Source organism: Sylvia atricapilla, chromosome 9 (assembly GCF_009819655.1).
Source record: "Sylvia atricapilla isolate bSylAtr1 chromosome 9, bSylAtr1.pri, whole genome shotgun sequence".
NCBI classification, from domain to species: domain Eukaryota; kingdom Metazoa; phylum Chordata; class Aves; order Passeriformes; family Sylviidae; genus Sylvia; species Sylvia atricapilla.
Window position 1 is genome coordinate 29784877 of NC_089148.1, and position 17223 is coordinate 29802099.

The 17223-nt window shown below is 40.9% G+C and overlaps 1 protein-coding gene across 2 annotated transcripts in view; it reads right to left on the bottom strand.

The window, feature by feature from the left end:
- ZFYVE9 (zinc finger FYVE-type containing 9) overlaps positions 1 to 17223 on the bottom strand; it is a 54585-nt gene that overhangs the window by 11919 nt on the left and 25443 nt on the right. For both annotated transcript variants that reach the window (XM_066325482.1, XM_066325483.1), the window contains 7 exons: positions 14686 to 14785; positions 10921 to 11097; positions 10415 to 10584; positions 9542 to 9665; positions 8269 to 8391; positions 6953 to 7108; positions 33 to 257 (listed from right to left, as the gene is read on the bottom strand). In XM_066325482.1, the coding sequence (XP_066181579.1) occupies positions 33 to 257; positions 6953 to 7108; positions 8269 to 8391; positions 9542 to 9665; positions 10415 to 10584; positions 10921 to 11097; positions 14686 to 14785 (1075 nt within the window). The remainder of the gene's footprint in view (positions 1 to 32; positions 258 to 6952; positions 7109 to 8268; positions 8392 to 9541; positions 9666 to 10414; positions 10585 to 10920; positions 11098 to 14685; positions 14786 to 17223) is intronic.

The following is a 17223-nucleotide window of genomic DNA, read 5'->3' on the forward strand; positions in this document are numbered from 1 at the left end:
CAGAAGTCACTCCAGCAGTGCCTGCTACTCACGCCTGTATTCAGCTCCGAGGCGCAGCATCAGCCGGATGGGGAACACCTTGGCCCAGGGAGTCTCCCACTTCTGGATGAGGATGCCAAACAAGTACGGCGGGGTTGGGAGCACCAGGTCCTGCAGGGACTGATAGGTCGCTGCAACGTACAGGAACCCTCCGTGTTCTTTGCTTCCAAGGAAGCTCTGGCTGAAAAAGGAGTGTCCCAGGTTGCCAACAATGTTACCTACAGGGAAAAAACAAGAGTTCATTATTTCACTGGATTGAGAGCTGTATCAGGAGTTTTTCACAAGGAGAAAACAAGAGTGCATGGTAAATTCACTTTGTTTCCTGGAACAGTAATGTGTATTAAGCACACCTGAAACAATGATTTACTGCACATGGGTGCTCAGGTTACCTCCCGTGCAAAAGTGCCCCAGCCTGGCCTTGGACACTCCCAGGGATGGGGCAGCCACAGCTGCTCTGGGCACCCTGTGCCAGGAGGGCTTCACTGTCCTCTCAGGACATCACAGGAGAGTTCAGGCCAGTGCTGCTGCTAAGGTGAAACCTCCCCCTGCCACTACAGACACACCCACACAAAGCCTTTTTTCAGCGCCTTACAGATATCCAAGGGACTTCCACTGCAGAAGCTGCTCTTTTTGAACTAAACTTTTGGATTCAGCTGCAATTTAAGGAGGGATGTGCACCTGTGAAACAGTTAATGTCCCCTGGTTGTCCTTCCATTTAGGCAAACCACTGGGGTGCCTGCTCAGACACATACTGAAGATCTGGGTCATTTCAAGAATTACACAAAAGACTCTTTATTTCATTAGTGCACTTAATGTAAAAGGCAACTGAGAGAGACACAGGGGAGAAACATCACTAATTTTTATTCACATTTTTACTCTTTGATGCTTCTAATTTCCAAAAATGTTTACACTCAAATGGCTGAATGAATCTGAATGTTGATTAGGTTATTATAGCATCCAACACAGCATTTAACATTGAAGCAAAGGACCATGGTGTGATTCCTTTTATGAAATAACAACAACAGCATGCAAATAATGTACAGAACAGCTGATCACAATCCTCCATAGGAAGATGTGAATATTAATAGTGCTGATTTGCTCTCAAAGAAAAAGGCAATTTCAGAGAGCGTGGTGTGCTTGATCACAGCACTCATGAGGAATTGCATGGGATTGAGGTACTCATGCAGACCCCCTGGGCTCCTGGAGCAGTCCCAGGCTTTCCCACCTGCAGACAGAGACTAAGTAGGAGTGTTTGCTCTTCCTCCACTACCTCATAACAGAGTGTTTGTATCTCAACTCAAAGGGGTGATGTGCAGGTCTCCATCTGCATATCCATTGGACACTACCTGGAGAGTTTCTCCCTTTTACACACATGACACACACACAGACAAATGCCAGGTTTTAATTAAATAAAAATATCAGTCACAGAAACGATACTTTGACATCCTTAGTAACACCAGTTATAATAATACAGCTATTCCAGCCCTCCCTCTGGAGATGTGGCCATGCTTTCCACCCCTCCAGACCACCTTGGCACAATCATCATTCAGTATTATCCTTCACGTGACCCTGGGTCCTCCAGTTCACATATAGTGACTGGTAGGTGTGTAAGCAAAAGGCTCCTTCTATACTCCAACTAACAAATAAGTTCAGGGGTTTTTCTTTGTTTTTCAAATTTCAAGGCTTCTTTGTGGATTTTTTTTTTCTGTACTCACAAATGCTGCACAAAGTAAGTTATTAGGTTCCCTGTTAGAAGGTGACAGCTTTGGCAGCCCAGCATAGCAGGGTGAGGCTCATTCAGAGCTTGCCACTGTCCTACAAAGCCAACCTGTAATTTTACATATACGCACAGGCCAAGGCTGACATGATCACCCAGATCAAACTCCAGAACTCTTAAGAGTAGCTACAGCTTCTCAGCTGAGCATACTTCATGAAAAGTAGCTACCATGAATAACAGATCAAATGTCAGCTGCTGAGAATCCCTGCTCCTGTCCGAGTGCAAATGCAGCTCTGTCAGCTGTGCTGGGACACCAATGCACCAAGGTGGGCACCCTGCTAGTGAGTGCAAACCAGAGTACCCACTGGTGTTCATGGGAAAGATTTTCACTTAACTAAAATAGCTGCTGGCACTCTTTTTCTTTTGCAGCTCCCACCTACCCTCACTAATCGCCTCTACTTCGTTTATACTTCCTTTTCCCCTTCCCATCTGTTCTTACCCAAATAGAGCTACAGGCCTGATAAAGAAGTTCCTTGGTGAGGTTCTCAGTTCCAGCAACATGACCACAGCAATCGTTTTTACCCTGTAAGTGTATGACCTGCCAAACTGCCCTGGATTCTGCCCCCTTCCTTCTGTGTGCAAGAGGCCAGGCAAAGTGCAGCTGTACAATCCTGTATGGATCTGAGACGTGTGGCACTGCCCACTGGAATGACAAAGCAACCAGACATTTCCACTTGAGACTGGTGCCAAGTGCTGCAGCAGAAGGGGATGACTACTTATTTTTTCCGTTTCAGGAGATGGAGCTTCAAGGCTCACACGCCTGGGATGCCTTAATAAGAATTTTTCAGCCAACGGAAATGTGGAAAAAACCCTTAGAGTGGAATCTGCAACTCAGCTGTTCAGCCCTTTCCTTCCATAAGCCACAGCAACATAAATTACTCCTTCTGACACAAGCAGCTTGCACAGTGCAAGCTCCAAGAGCCTGCCACCACTTTAAGAGGACAAATTACTGGGATTAGGTAGCTGTGCTGCAATTCATTATTTATAACAGCTTAAGAGCCTGGATGTGGACAGCATGGGAAGAAGGAAGTGTTTTCCTACACACTTCTTTAGTGCCCTTTTCAGTCAGCACAACCAAGTCAAAAAGCCTCTTTTGGCTTGTCCCTCAAACATTACTGCCCTGACCAGGGCTCGTCAGTCTTTCCTGCCCTGTCTCTGAAGGTGATTCCAAGCCAAGGCCCCACCAAGAAGTTGCTATTCCCAGCCTGACATTGTCAAACCCAACCCACTGCACCATTACACATTTTAAGCACAGAACTGTTTCAGAGGCTTGTAGAGAAAGTGTAGGCGTCAGAAAAACCTTCAAAAATAACTATCCTTTGCAAAAGCATGTAATTTAATTTAAAACATATCACAACTTCCTTTCTAATGAGGCATTCTCAGAGTGAGCAGAAAGGTGCCTTTCCATATATTAAGTTCCAGCACCTGACATCAGACAACTGACATTATTTAGGAAGTGCTTTAAGTGTGCATGATGCATCTAAAGCAGGTCTGCTGTAGGTCAGTACTTACACTCTTCTCAATTATACTGAGTTATCCTTGACTTTGAATCTTAAAGCACCTCTACAAAGTTCTCCAGAAAAAAAAAGATGCTTTTATCCATGGTGTTTTGAATACTTAGATTTGGCAATCCCTTCTGGCCTCAAAATAGTCTATACCAGGAAAGGTAGATGGGGAAAAAAAAAAAAAAAAAAAAAAAAAAAAAAAAAAAAAAAAAAAAGATTCCTGCATTTGTTTATTGCCCTCAATGCGTGGTGAAGCCAGTCAGGTACTCTTACCAAAAACCAGTGAGGCTAAATTCTTAATGTATGCTATCTTTTGGTTAATGCCAGGTCAAAAAAGAAGTGGTGGCATCTAGACTCAGACAAGGCATTTATTTGTGGCTTGGGGAAAAGTCCATCCAGCCTCATTCCACTGCTGTCTGGAACAGCCAGGAGCTGCCATGTACCAAACTCTGCTGGCATCCAGAAAATCCCAGCGCCCCAGTCCTGCAGCAGGAGATGCAAAGAAGATTGCATCAAAAAAGATTGTTTACCTGTGAACAACCTTGCCAGATGGATTTTCTTCAAGAGCACATTTTCTTTGGAAAAGGAACACGAACCAAATCACTCCAAGAGCCACAGAAGAGCCAGGACCATGAATAATGCCCCAACACATCTGCAGCAGATGCCAACACTGAGAAAAACCGTATCAGCTCCACATTCAAAGTTCTGGCCATGGCCAGCATCTCTTTATTGAAACACATCAGAAAGTAATTTGGAAAGAACTCACTCCTATTGCCAAGGGCCACTTACTACCAGTGAGAGCAGCAGCTGCCAGCATCCAAAACTTTCTCAGGCTACTCTGTGGCAGTCCTCCTAACATCACTCACACAGCTCATATGAAGTCTGACTTTGTCTCCACCTTTCCACAGACCAGCTGCAGGGGTGTATTGCTTGGTTAACCTGTTCTCTAAACAGGTTAACTTTTTCAGAACATCTACATGGGCTTCTTTACAGATATCCTATTAACTACCACCGTACTTAATTAAAACCACGCCGGGTAAAAAAAATGCACAAACTGTGTCTGGGATAGACCCACGCTCACAAGGAATATCCCCAAAAACCAGAGTGGCCACAAAGGCATTTCACGCAGTTGCCAGATTTATATTTCCACTACAAAAGTAACAGTAGCTTTTATTGTCTTCCAGCACAGAGCTGATGCACTAGGGCATCTCTGGCAGCACTACATTAACACATCCAACTGCCTCAAAGTACCCATTCAGAGGGACAGGAGTTCTCATTTTCCCATTCACTGCCAGGCTTATAGCCAACAGACAAGGATAATCATGGGATTACTACTACAGCAGTACCACTACTACAGCCACAACAGAAATCATTAGCTTCCCATTTCAAAACAAGAAAAGCAACACAGCAGGGAGCTTGATGACAGAAGGGCCAGAGGAAAAGTAAAGTGATGAAAAGTGAGCAGTAACAAGGACTTGCCTTAACTAACTTTATTTTTTTATAACTCGTGTGCATACAGCCTGTAGTGAAAAATGCCATTTTTCCTCCAAAATCTCTCTGCTGCCACCCTACCAGAGCCAGCCTGCAAACAACACCCAGCACAGAGGGCAGGACTCTGCCTCCAGAACAAATTATCCCTTCAGGAAAGTGGAAACACCTGGCAAGAGGCACGAGTACATACATGTACTTTGTGCTTCTAGGCTTAAGCACAGAATTCAAGGTCCTAAATTCATGTGACTCATGAAGAAATAATTTGCTATGGATTGGGCTTTAATTGAACAAACAAAAAGGGATGCTGTGTTTTTCCACTGAAAACAAGACCAAGAAATCAAAAATCAATTCAAAGCAAAATCAACAATGTTAAAAATAATTCTTGTTTCCATTCCAATAAAAAGTACTCTATTTGCCTTTTTATTTTATTATTGTTTTTTAAAAAAACTTATACTAAAGGAAATAAATAAAAAACATCCAAAGAATTTATTTCAGTTTCCTGATACAGAATATATTTAAGCCACTGTATTATATCATGAAAAATGCAACGGTGAGGCAGGCTGTTAAATAGTCTCTAAATTCTACTGGGAATTCTTGTTTGCTCTAAATGTCTAAATCATCTCATTGCCAAGAGAGGTGCAGTACTTCTGAAATGAACAGCTCAGAAAGCACGGCTCCACTTACAAGAGCAGAGCTGCTAACCACTTCCAAGGGATTACAGACACCAAACCCCTACAGCATCACCTCCTCTCTGCCTGGATAATGTTTAAAGCAGCCAAGTAACAAATATGCTAACAGATCCTTCTGCCTCTCAAACAAGGCGTGCCTTGGAAAGAGAAGAAGGATGGATACTCAGAGAGCATTCCAAAGTGCTTTGGGAGTTTATCAAGGTGCACTGTCTACAAAACCTGCAGGCATTACACAGTAACTGAAGGTGTCTGTCTACTCATCCTCCACGCCTGGAACACAGCACACAGCAGATCCTACCAACACTGAGGGGAATTCTTCAACAGCGACATTTGGTTTCTGATTAAGAATTGTACAATAGTAAGCAGCTCTTTGCACCAGTGGAATTGTAGGATATCAAATTACTACCACTACAGTACTAAAAAAAGAATTTCAAATACATTATGTAGGAGTTATAAATTATGTATTTCTGTAGTGTAATTATACAGAACTTCATGGCAATATACACACCAAGCTGGATTTATATCTGCAATATACATATATACACATTTATATGCACATGCTTGCCATTTTTCCTATCTATCCCCCTCTGAATAACATCATTATAAGACAAAGAAAATGAACTGAGGTTTAGAACAGCAGTTGTTTGCCATGCACACAAGATCCATTATGACATGAGATAATAATACATTCTGAACCTGGCAACCTCTCTGGACAAGCTGACCTTTGGTGCACAAAGATATTTCAGGAAACAAGTATCTTTCATTATTTTGTTAAAGTACTGGATTCAATCACTCCAAAGGCATTACAAATGATAAGCAGAACCTCTTGTAAATGTATTTTCAGCATATAACTTTAATGTGATCCAATTTCACCTCTGGAAAATAGCTTTATTTTCTGATCTGTGGAACCAAATACTTTGCATTTTTCCTTACGCAAGGATTTTTGAATTCTAAGGTCCAACAATAATACCTAGAAGTGGAAATCTATTTACTTAGCAAATATAAAATGTCCAACGGTTTATATAAAAATCCTGCAATCAAGATACAAAAATCTAAAATTCAGGGATAATTTCTGAAACGTTGTACAGTTCATTCTGGGCAACATATACATACATTATTTTAAAACAGAAATAGATTCTCCATAATGTAGGAATAAACACAGGCACTATGAGAATCAAACTTCTCAACAACCTGGTCAGGAGATATTGAACATACCACCCATAAGAATTCTTAACATTTTCTTTCTAGCTGGAAGATCTTTGGAGCAGCTCCCCAGGTTACCAGTATTTTATTCAGTGAGACGATCAGAACACTGGATACTGACAATCAACAACTCATCCCTGCATCAGCTTTGATCTTTATTCCATTTGCTGTGACAAAAAAAAAAAAAACCCGTATCTAACCCTGTAGGATCATCTATTCAAAGCATTTTTAACAGGAAAGATTCCTACCTGCTAAGGCATCCCGGTAAAGTTGCACAAAATGGTTAAAGATGTCCTTAGGCAAACACTTCTCATCAGGCAAACACTGCAGGAGAATGACGATCTCCGGCTGCCCCACGGCGTGCATGCCCTTGGTGGTGAAACACCAGCACTTCCTGTTCACATCTGCACACAGGGAAACGTGCATCAGCAGGGCACAAATGCAAAAAAGGAGGCCTGGATTTCACTGCAGGAAGACAGCTCTTGCAAGGATCAGTTTTACAGCGTGTATTGTTGTGTTGTCTGTCACACAGATTACGTCCTACATCTGTTACCGTGAGGACAAGCACATCCAAAACAAGGGCGGCTCAACAATTCCCAGTTCACAGCTAAGGAAAAGCCAGAGTATTACAACTCCCAGTCAGATCCTGGGATTAACACCACAGAGCAGACTTTTAGCTGTTTCTGTATTCAAATGAAAGGACAGGATTTAAATGTGAATGAAGGAGCCTGGGAACAGGCCAGGCTGGTGGCCGTGTGTACCATGATCCTGACAGCTGAAACAGTTTCCAACAGTGATATCTCTCTTAATATGGAGAGCTGCATGTCAGGTGTCTCTATGAGACCTCACTGTTGTTCTGCTTCACAGGGATGTTCATAATGACACGTGCTGTGAGCTCCACTTCTTGAGAATACTAAGTTTTTAAAATAAAACCTGTGTCTGTAATATATTACCTTGTTATACATACGTAAAGCATTGTACTGCAATCTAAGAGATGCTGAAAGGTTTATAAACAATTTGTTAACACAAAACCGTCCTTCCCAATTTCTCCAACATGTTTCCATCCAGCAGAGATCAGGTGAGAACTGGCATGAGAAGCCCATGTGCCTCCCCACTCCTCCCTCAGCACAGTTACACACAGGCAGAGGACAGAAAGGGACACAAGAGGTGCACAGGGGAATGGAGAACCTTTGCACTATTATGGGATCCCATCTGCTTTTTCCAGAACGAGATGACAGAGGAATAAGCAAAGCAACCAAAGGAAAATGGGTGATAAAATACCCTGCCCTACCAAGCATTACAGGAGACATTGATCTCCCAACCTGAGACTGAAGCCTCTCTCAGTCCAGTTTATATTTTCTGTACAAAATTATCTGTATTGATACCTAAATCACCAGAAAATGGCCTTTTGCTGTTCAACTTAATATGGCTCAGCACAAAGTTTTCAACCTGCACACATTTTTACAGACTATCCTACCTAATTAAAATGCTGCTGTTCCTACTAATAATCTAGATAACACTTCCCCTCTCATAGGCTAGGACTTATTAAATAATAAACACTTACAATTTACTATTTTTACCATGGACAGCAAATTAGCATTTAAAACAAATACTAGAGGGTCAGGGCCACCATCCTCCAGCTGCTGCATGACAGAGATCTGAGAAGGTCTCTCTTCCACAGCATAGTCTACAAAAGAAGCAAACACAATGAAATCCATAAATTACTGGTACAGACTCTACATTATAATCAGATAACCCCAATTCTAATTCTTTTTACTGTTTTGACCTTTTAGACAAAAACTTATTGAAGTATTGCTGGTTTGACTGATTGGTTCCTAGGCTGGTATTTTCAAACTTCAACAGAATTTATGAGATATCTTCTGTACACCCTTTAGAAAGGTGCAGCTTGTTTCAGAAAAATAACTATTTTTCAGTATCAAGTAGAGGAGAAAACTGAAATCAAATTGAGAAATGCGTCACAATGTCAACTGAAATCCCAAATGACAAACAAGTTAAGAATTGTTATTTAAATCACAGTAAGGCAGAAGGGCATCAGTCCTGGACTATCACGAACAGCAAACACAGGATGGAACAAATCTGTTTTGAAATTAAATGCTGCTCACATTTTGCTTTTGACACTATCCTGAAATAAAAGGTTACTTCCAGCTTAACATTCGAAATGCACTGTGTCAGCAAAATATCTAATAGGAATAAAACAACCAAAGAAGAGAAAATAAGTGCGTTCCAGGAATGTATTAAAGGATGTCATGAATCAAGACTGTGGAAAGCAATTTCACATAAACAAATACACCTTTCTGATCTTTTAAAATTAGTTTTTAATTTTTTGAAGCTTCCTCCATTTGGATCCTCTATAAGGGGACATCACGATGACTAAAAGCTGCACTGTGGGCCAAGATGTATGATAGTGTTGCAGAATGAAGTGCTTGGGGATGCCTCAGACAGAGCCCATGTTCCAACAGAATTTCAGAGAAGGGAAGCATGAATATTCATAAGTCTAATTAAAACCTATCTCTGTGTGAAACATTCCCCACAGTCCGATTAGTGAAGAAATTAGCACACGTTTCTGGACCGCGGTTAATTTTTTGCTTCGTGTTTTACTTGTTCCAGGAATTGCATTGCAAGGTGGGGCTCCTCCTGGATGCAAATAAGGACCAATTGTGCAAAGGAGTGGCCCAACCTTTACCCACGAGTGCTTACTCAGAGCTCCTTCCAATACTCAGCACACTGCCAGCATCTTATTTTTAAAATAAACACAGTAGCCATTAGGTTGTTGCATCTGGTAAGCATAAAAGCTGGCTGCCAAATTATAACCTCACCTCCTTTTACTCCAGTGGAGATGAGAATTGGAGGAAGACCATCTTCAGGAATCAGATTCATTGCACTGCCAACAGGACTGCCAACCTGAGTTATGTTTCCCGAGAATACAGAGGCATTATCAGTCTACAAGAGGCAAACAACAAGGAAGGACAACATTAAAATAGTAATAATGATAAAAATGCAAGAGCTGGGTGGGTAAATTATTACAGATGTAGGTGAAGGAGTCTGTGTCTGCTGGATAAACAGAAGCACCAAATAATTTGGCTCTGTAACAGGTGATCATGTGATGACTTCTGTATGTGAACTACTGCTAGAAAACCTGCTTAGAGCCTGCACCTCCCTTCTCTAGCACCACACACACCCATTTCTCCACAAAACCTTAATGCAGCACCTATACTCATTTGAACATTCTGTAGAGTCTCAATTCCACTTACACAGGGTACAGTGGACTTAACATTGCTACATTTTATCTGCACTTTCCTGCATACATAATTTTGTGCCAGAGCACTCTTCTGATCCACACTATGATAATCTTATTGTTTCAAACTTCTTCCTGACCACAAGTCACCTTGTTTAAAGCATGTGTTACACAAATATCCTTCACACACCAGCTGTACAGCAAAAGAGTTGCAAGCCACATAGACTACAAACATTCTTAGTGCTCTGCCCCAAAAACCTTCATTTCATTTTAAAAAATATGGTTGTTTCAGCACTCTGTAAACATTCAAACAAGGACAACACTTGCTGTGCAGCATACTAAGACAAGCCCGAGCAGATTTCCTACATCAGTCCTCCTGCAGTCACCACAGCAACTCATACACCACTCACGATCAAGGCAAATGCAGGATTTTGAATGCCAAACACTCCCTTACTTCTGCTGATAAAGTGTTGTTGGCCATGGGCTTTGATGGATCATGAGACACTGCTAAGGTTCCTGTGGAAGTTGTCCCAGCCACTGTCAGCTTTGCTGCATCAGCAACTTCTCCATTGGGTAAAATCCCATCAGCAAACCAAACACGCCTTTGTTCTCTAGGCTGAGCCACTGGAGAGAATGTAAAAAACCAGCATTTAACATCTCACAGCAACACTGGCTAGGAAAATGGAAAATCTGAGTATAAAACAGCAAAATGGAAAAAAAATAAATATAAAAAAGTGGACTGGAAGGAACTTAAGGCATCATCCAGTGCATTCCCTATGGCAGCATCATGTACAGACACAACCACTGAGAACAGTTTTCATGTCCTGAAAAACCTGATGTCCCTGCCGAGGGCAGGAATAGCACAACTGGCATTAGCCATTCTTTGGAATGGATGAAGTGCAGATATTCTTCCCAAATTCTTACTAGAGGTGAACTGAAAGAAAAAGGAAGTGTCCTCACCTTCTGCTCCAGGATGCTTTAGAACTCCCACAGGTACCATGACAGTGGGAGGTGGGGAGCTCAGGGCACCCGAGGCCTGAGCCTGCTGCAAAGGAGGGATAGTAGAACAGTATTCAGCGGGATTGTTAGGGTTAGGGCTCTGGCTTGAGGCACTCATCATGTTCTCCCAGGCTTGAGCTAAAGCAAACAAAGAAAAAGAGCCATCAACACAGAGGAAGGTATCTAACAGTCCAAAACACTGTGTTAAGTTCTCAGCTGCTGTCAGTGTGGACCCTGCCACCTCCCAAAGACATCATTCCCTTCATGTAACAGCCCAGGAGATTGCAATTAAGCAAGAAAAGCATAAGGAGAAACTGCACTGGTCCCGTGCAATAAAAATATCAGTCCACAGAGAAGTATTTTCTGAAAATGGTTACAATACACTTTGACTTGAGTCATGTTTAGTTCCTCGTGCTCCATTTTGTTTCTTCTTAAAAGATTTAATTGAAAACAGTCAATGTGTACATATATATATCTATATGTATATAAATGTATCATAATGCATGAAGAAATAGACAGTCCTACTACAAATGTTTCATAACCCATGTAATACTTGAGCAGATTTAGCTTTTGTTTATGATAAAATGCACCTTGTATTTCTTCATGTCCAGGGCAGTTGTGTACAGATCAACAACTTCCATTAACTGTAAAAATCCCTTATGCTATTAATTTAGAAGGCATGACTTGAGCCTTAATTCAATTGGCCAAAAAATAAGACATAAATCTTCTTTGTCAACAATATCTACCATAGGGAAATCTCCTCCAGTGAGTAAACCAGACTATCCCCACAGTGCCACTTCTTTTTCACCTCTAAGGGAGAGGCTTGTAGCAAGATGCTGGAAAATTCATGTGTGTGCTTGCACCCACAACCATATCAGTGTGCTACAAATAAATGCATTCTTTGAGTCAGGCACAAATATCATGGCACCTAAGCTCTCAGAGCATGTACATCCTTGGGTTCCTTCAGCTGCAAATTGTTAGAAAACCAAAGTGGAAATAACAAGACCAAAAAAAACCCCAACAGAACTCAACAGAGTTCTTCCCTTACCTCCTGGGAAGGCAGAAGAAAGACAAAGCTATTTCAAGATTCTTTCTAACTCCTAAGGCTGTGTGACCCAGAGGTGTATCCTTGCATGCAACTGCTTATTTTAGTTATCAGTTCAAAGGAAATTGCCTATCGCTCCTCACTATCTTTGCTAAACTAAGTCCTGAAAGAAGAAAGTATTAAAAATGCACAAAGTTACACATCCAGGGCTCCTTTATTTGAGAAGAGCATTCTTAAAGCCTCCTTTAAATGTAGCGAAGTGCCAAGTCAGCATATGTACCAACTGAAAATACACTAAAAATAGCACTGGAAACTGATGAAACACACAGCCTGGCCACGGACACGTGCCAGAAAACACACAACCCTGCCCTCACACCCCAGTGAAACACAAACCAGTACCAAGCCATCAAATTAAATAACTGCTTTTACAGCTTCTACCCCCACTTCCCGAACTGTGCAAAGATTAATGCTTAACCTGCTGCACCCACAGGGACAAAAACCCCACAACCTGCACTGACAAAGAAACTGGAAGGACCAGGAGGGGTGGGACACAATCAGGCTGCAGTTAAACTAACCAGTGACCTCAAGCATCACCACAAAGCCCTGCAGTGGGACAGGAACAGGAGGAGACAGGGCAAGCACAGCACTGGTCCTGGAAGGAACCAGGCACTGGGGTCACTGTTTGCTGCCATTAATGTGCATCTGCCCTGGCAACAGGACAGAGAGGCTTTCAAATGAAATCATTATAATATGATCAGTTTTATTTGGTCTTTTTTAAACAACACTTTGGTTTCAACCGAAATATTTTCAGATTCTTTCCTTTTCCCCAGATGAAAAATTAATCCTACTCATCACCACAGAGCCAGCTGTCTTTTGCTAAGTGTATTTGTAATTCCTTGTTCCTGTGCACCTTGAAATGTGTTCATTACTCCACCCCAAAATTTAACAGTTTAGAACCTTTTCAGCATCACTACTGGGACTCATTTTTAATTTCTAGATATTATAACCTACAATTTCCTGTCACCTTACACATTTGGCCTAGAGTAAAAAATTATTAATAATTAAAACCTACCACTGCACACTGATTAATGTTAAATATTTTTGAAACATTTCAACCTTTTGAATTTTTTTTGTGAAAATTATATTCCTGTTTAATAACAGATACTGTCTACTAATTTTATGTTCTCATCTCAAGACTAGGCACTCAGTTGCTTTCAACCAAACATGAACCAATACTCGATTTCTTTGGAGAAAAAAAAATAAAGTTATGATATGACCTTAAGTTTAGTGTTTTAGTTTAAATGTTCAAAAAAGTAAGAGATCTTTCTGAAAACAGCCCAAATAATCCACTATGCAGTAATATGTAACCATACTGCCAAAATTACTTTGTGTGACGCTGACACAAACCACAATTTTCCTAATCAATTCCTGGTTAGAATCTTTGCTAAAAGTCTCCAAAGTTTAGCTAAACAATTGCAGCAAGGGGAATTCCATGATAAATCATCCTGATAATTATTGAGCAGTTTTCCTAAGAGTTAAAAGTTTGCATTTATTTCTCTGAATTTTTCTGACTTCTCATTCTACCTTTTACACGTTAGAACGCACCTGTCAGACTTTCCTCTGCCACTGAATTCACTTCTGGCATCAAGTTTCAGTGATCCAGATATATATTTATACCCCAGGACCAAGACACCCATTTGCCTTCCCACCTAATAAACCAAAATGCCTGGGATTTCTCACGATGAGACAGGTTATTTCATGATTTAAGCACTCGCATGGGTCCTCTCTCAACCTAATCCAATTTCTCTGCTTTCACAGTTCAAGACAGAAAAATTGAACACTGAGACTTCAGCTGTCTCAGCGTCATGGGCATAACTCAGCTGGACAGATTATCACTGCCAGTGTGGGAAGTTCTGGAGATTTTCACAGGCCTCAAGAGAGTGCTCTGTGTTTGCCCACATTTATAGCACAGCTCTAAAGTGTTAATACAATAAAGAACAACAACAAAATACATTCCAAAGCCCGATGGTCAAAACCAGAGCTTTTCCTTACACCAAGCAGAGGTGATAGAACTTCCTATCAGTTCTACCACCACTTGTGACCTCTCTCCTGTGTCCTATGTTCTCATCAGGCTTTTTACCCACAGCATCACCCTGGGTTTGACACTCTCTGGGAATGCAGGAAAGTAACAATCTAAGCTCAGCTGTCCACTTTTGTGGACCTGTATTTAGACAAGACCTACTCCAGCACCAAGGAGTTAAGAAGAGGAGCTGGATTAATTTGTGGATAAATACTACTTTCCCAATCTCCTATAGTGCATAATCTACAACAGGCACAACTGCATTACTCTACTCTTCAGCATTCCATCTAAATGTCTAACAGGTTATCTACTCAGGCAACCAAGGATACAGACTACACTTCTGAATCAACAGCAAAAAAACCCCAGAAGTCTCAGTTTTTGCAATCCTGGTAGAGCACTCCCAAATAAAAGCTTTCAAGCTCACTGCAGCCTTACCAGTTTTTCTACTCCTCACAGGGATTCCAGGCCAGCCTCTCAAGCACCTTTACTCTTGTAGAATACTTACCCATCCGAATGAAGTATTTTGATATTTTTCTTTTTAAATGCCCTGACTGCAGCTCCACACAAAGCCAGGGAAGTGTGGGATTCCCTCCCCACTCACCATTCATCAGCACTGAGTGGCAGATGACACACACTCTGGCTTCCTTTCGGTCCATGTACAGCAGCTTGCACTTCAGGCTACAGCACGCAGCACAAAACACCTGCAACACAGGGGAAACTGCTCAGGGCTGGGCACAGATATGGGCACACTGATGGATCTGGACAACTCAGTGTCTGCAAAGCTCTTGAAATGCAAAATACAGAGGTAAAAAAAAAAAAAAAAATCAGTATTTTCCCATTAAAGCCACAGTGACCAATACCTACCTAGGGTGCCTGTACTACTAATCCTGATGATTATTTTGTGGAACACAAATAAATATTTTGTCCTGGTACTGCACTGTGGGTTTTTTCAGTTTGTTTGGCATAATAAATGCCTACCACATTACAATCCTTCACAGAATTAACAATTTGGGAATTAACTTCAGTCTCGGAAAAACCACGAGTACTTCCTAGAATTAAATAGGAATTCAAAGCACAAGTATTCCATACATATGAGAGACTGCTACGGCACAGATTAATTCAAACTTAATTAACTGATTCTTTGCAGCAGCACAATTCATCTACATTAGAAGGAGTTTTTGGACACCAGGAGGATTTTCTTCACAGAAGAAACATTGGAATGGGCTGCTCAGAGAGGTGCTGGAGTCACTGTCCCTGGAGGTGTTTAAGGAAAGATTGGATGTGGCACTCGGTGCCATGATCTGGTTGACAAGGTGGTAACTAGTCACAGGCTGAACTTGATGATCTCAAGAGGTTTTTTTCCAACCTAAATAATTCTGTGATTCTTTATTATCAACTCCAGCTGTTTAACCTCTTCACATCCAGCAAGCTATTCTTTGCTTGAGGAAGAACAGTGATTACCAAAATATTTTAAGTGTTCAACATACAAACCAAGACATTTAAGAAAGCTGAATGACATTAGTACTGCAAGAGAACCTTGTTCCATTCCTATAAAATAGCTGATTTTGACACAAATACAAACACCACAACAACACAACAGTAGGGAGAACTCAGGAACTGCTTTCTGTGCACCCTGGCTGCTAAAGGGGCCAGAGCAAAGCCCAGGGAGCACAAAGTGCAGTGGAGATGCAGCTGCAGTGCTGCTCCTTCTCCCCTCTAAAACCAGCTCTAAAAACTCCCCAGTCCTGGGCAGGACACAGTCCTGAGGCTTCCTCCAGACAAGCAAAACCATAAAACATGAGCATGGCTTGTGCACCACAACACACTTGCATGCAGATATGATCCTACAACAGCAACTGCCTTCTTAAAATCCTGCAGAACATGTACCCTAATGATTACCTATTTGTCTTAAACAATTATATTGTCGTTATTTTAAAAAACCCCAGCAGTTCCTCAAGGTTATTTTTCAGGAGATGTGAAGATACTGATGAACATCCATTTCCTGCAGAAAGGTAATGTCACACTCAGGAGATCTAGAAACAGCAGCAGCTGCCTAACAAATGAGTTCAGATATCAAGAGAGAATTTCAAAATTTAATTATGGGTGGATATTATCTCTGCAATTCACTATGCATTATGATGATCTATAATGCTTTCTAAATTAAAAAAAAAATATATTCCATCACTCCAGCAGTATTATTTCTGTAATACAGACAAGAAGCTACATAGGATTCTTACTTATAAATGTGTTTAAGCCTAATTAAATTTCAACCAAGTTAAAGATCACACCAAATTACAACTACTTTGCAGCCTGTTACTTGCAAGTAACCTGCACTTGGTTTTTAGTGGCAAGTGTTTAAAATAAGCAAATACAGGTTCTGAACTCAACATGAGAGCTGAAAATCAAAGGTGCAGAAAGCTCAGCCTTGTCTCATTAGAGCCAGTTTTAATGTTTTCTAATTATGACAATTCAAACATTTCAAAAACAAAATATAATTAAGCATACACTGGAATTTTAATGCAAAAAATAAAATCCACCCTTTCACATATGTGAAAATCTTTAAAAAACCCAACTAAATATACTTGAACAATCTGATTTCTGCACTTACATCTTAACTCAATTTACAAGTATTCTAGGGAATATTAATAACAACACCACAGCATATTTTAGAGACATTTGACATCATTTCAGTTCAATGGGCAAAACTTCCAGTCAAAAGTTCATTCAGTATTGAACACGGAAAAATCAATGTTGTCAACCATAAATGAAGGCCCAACACAAATTAATATCTAATTTAGGACCCTTTTACAAACAACACACTGTGCATTCATGAAAGCTCCCAAATGCAATGATTAAAACATTAAAAGAGAAAACAGAAGCGATGACAGAACATCCCCACCTCCTCTCTCAGGCTGCATCAGCCTTGAGCAGCAGTAATGCAGAGAACACACAGCACAACTGACAAGTCAGACTTGTTATTAACAATCACCAAGTCATTATCTCAGCACATCATGCTATAAAAAAACAACAGAGCAATGTCAAAGCAAGTTTTTATGTTACTAGGGTTTTCAGGTTCACTAGGAGCTGTTAAAGCATTAGTTGCTAGGAGAACTGCTGATTTTTTAATAAAAATATTTTA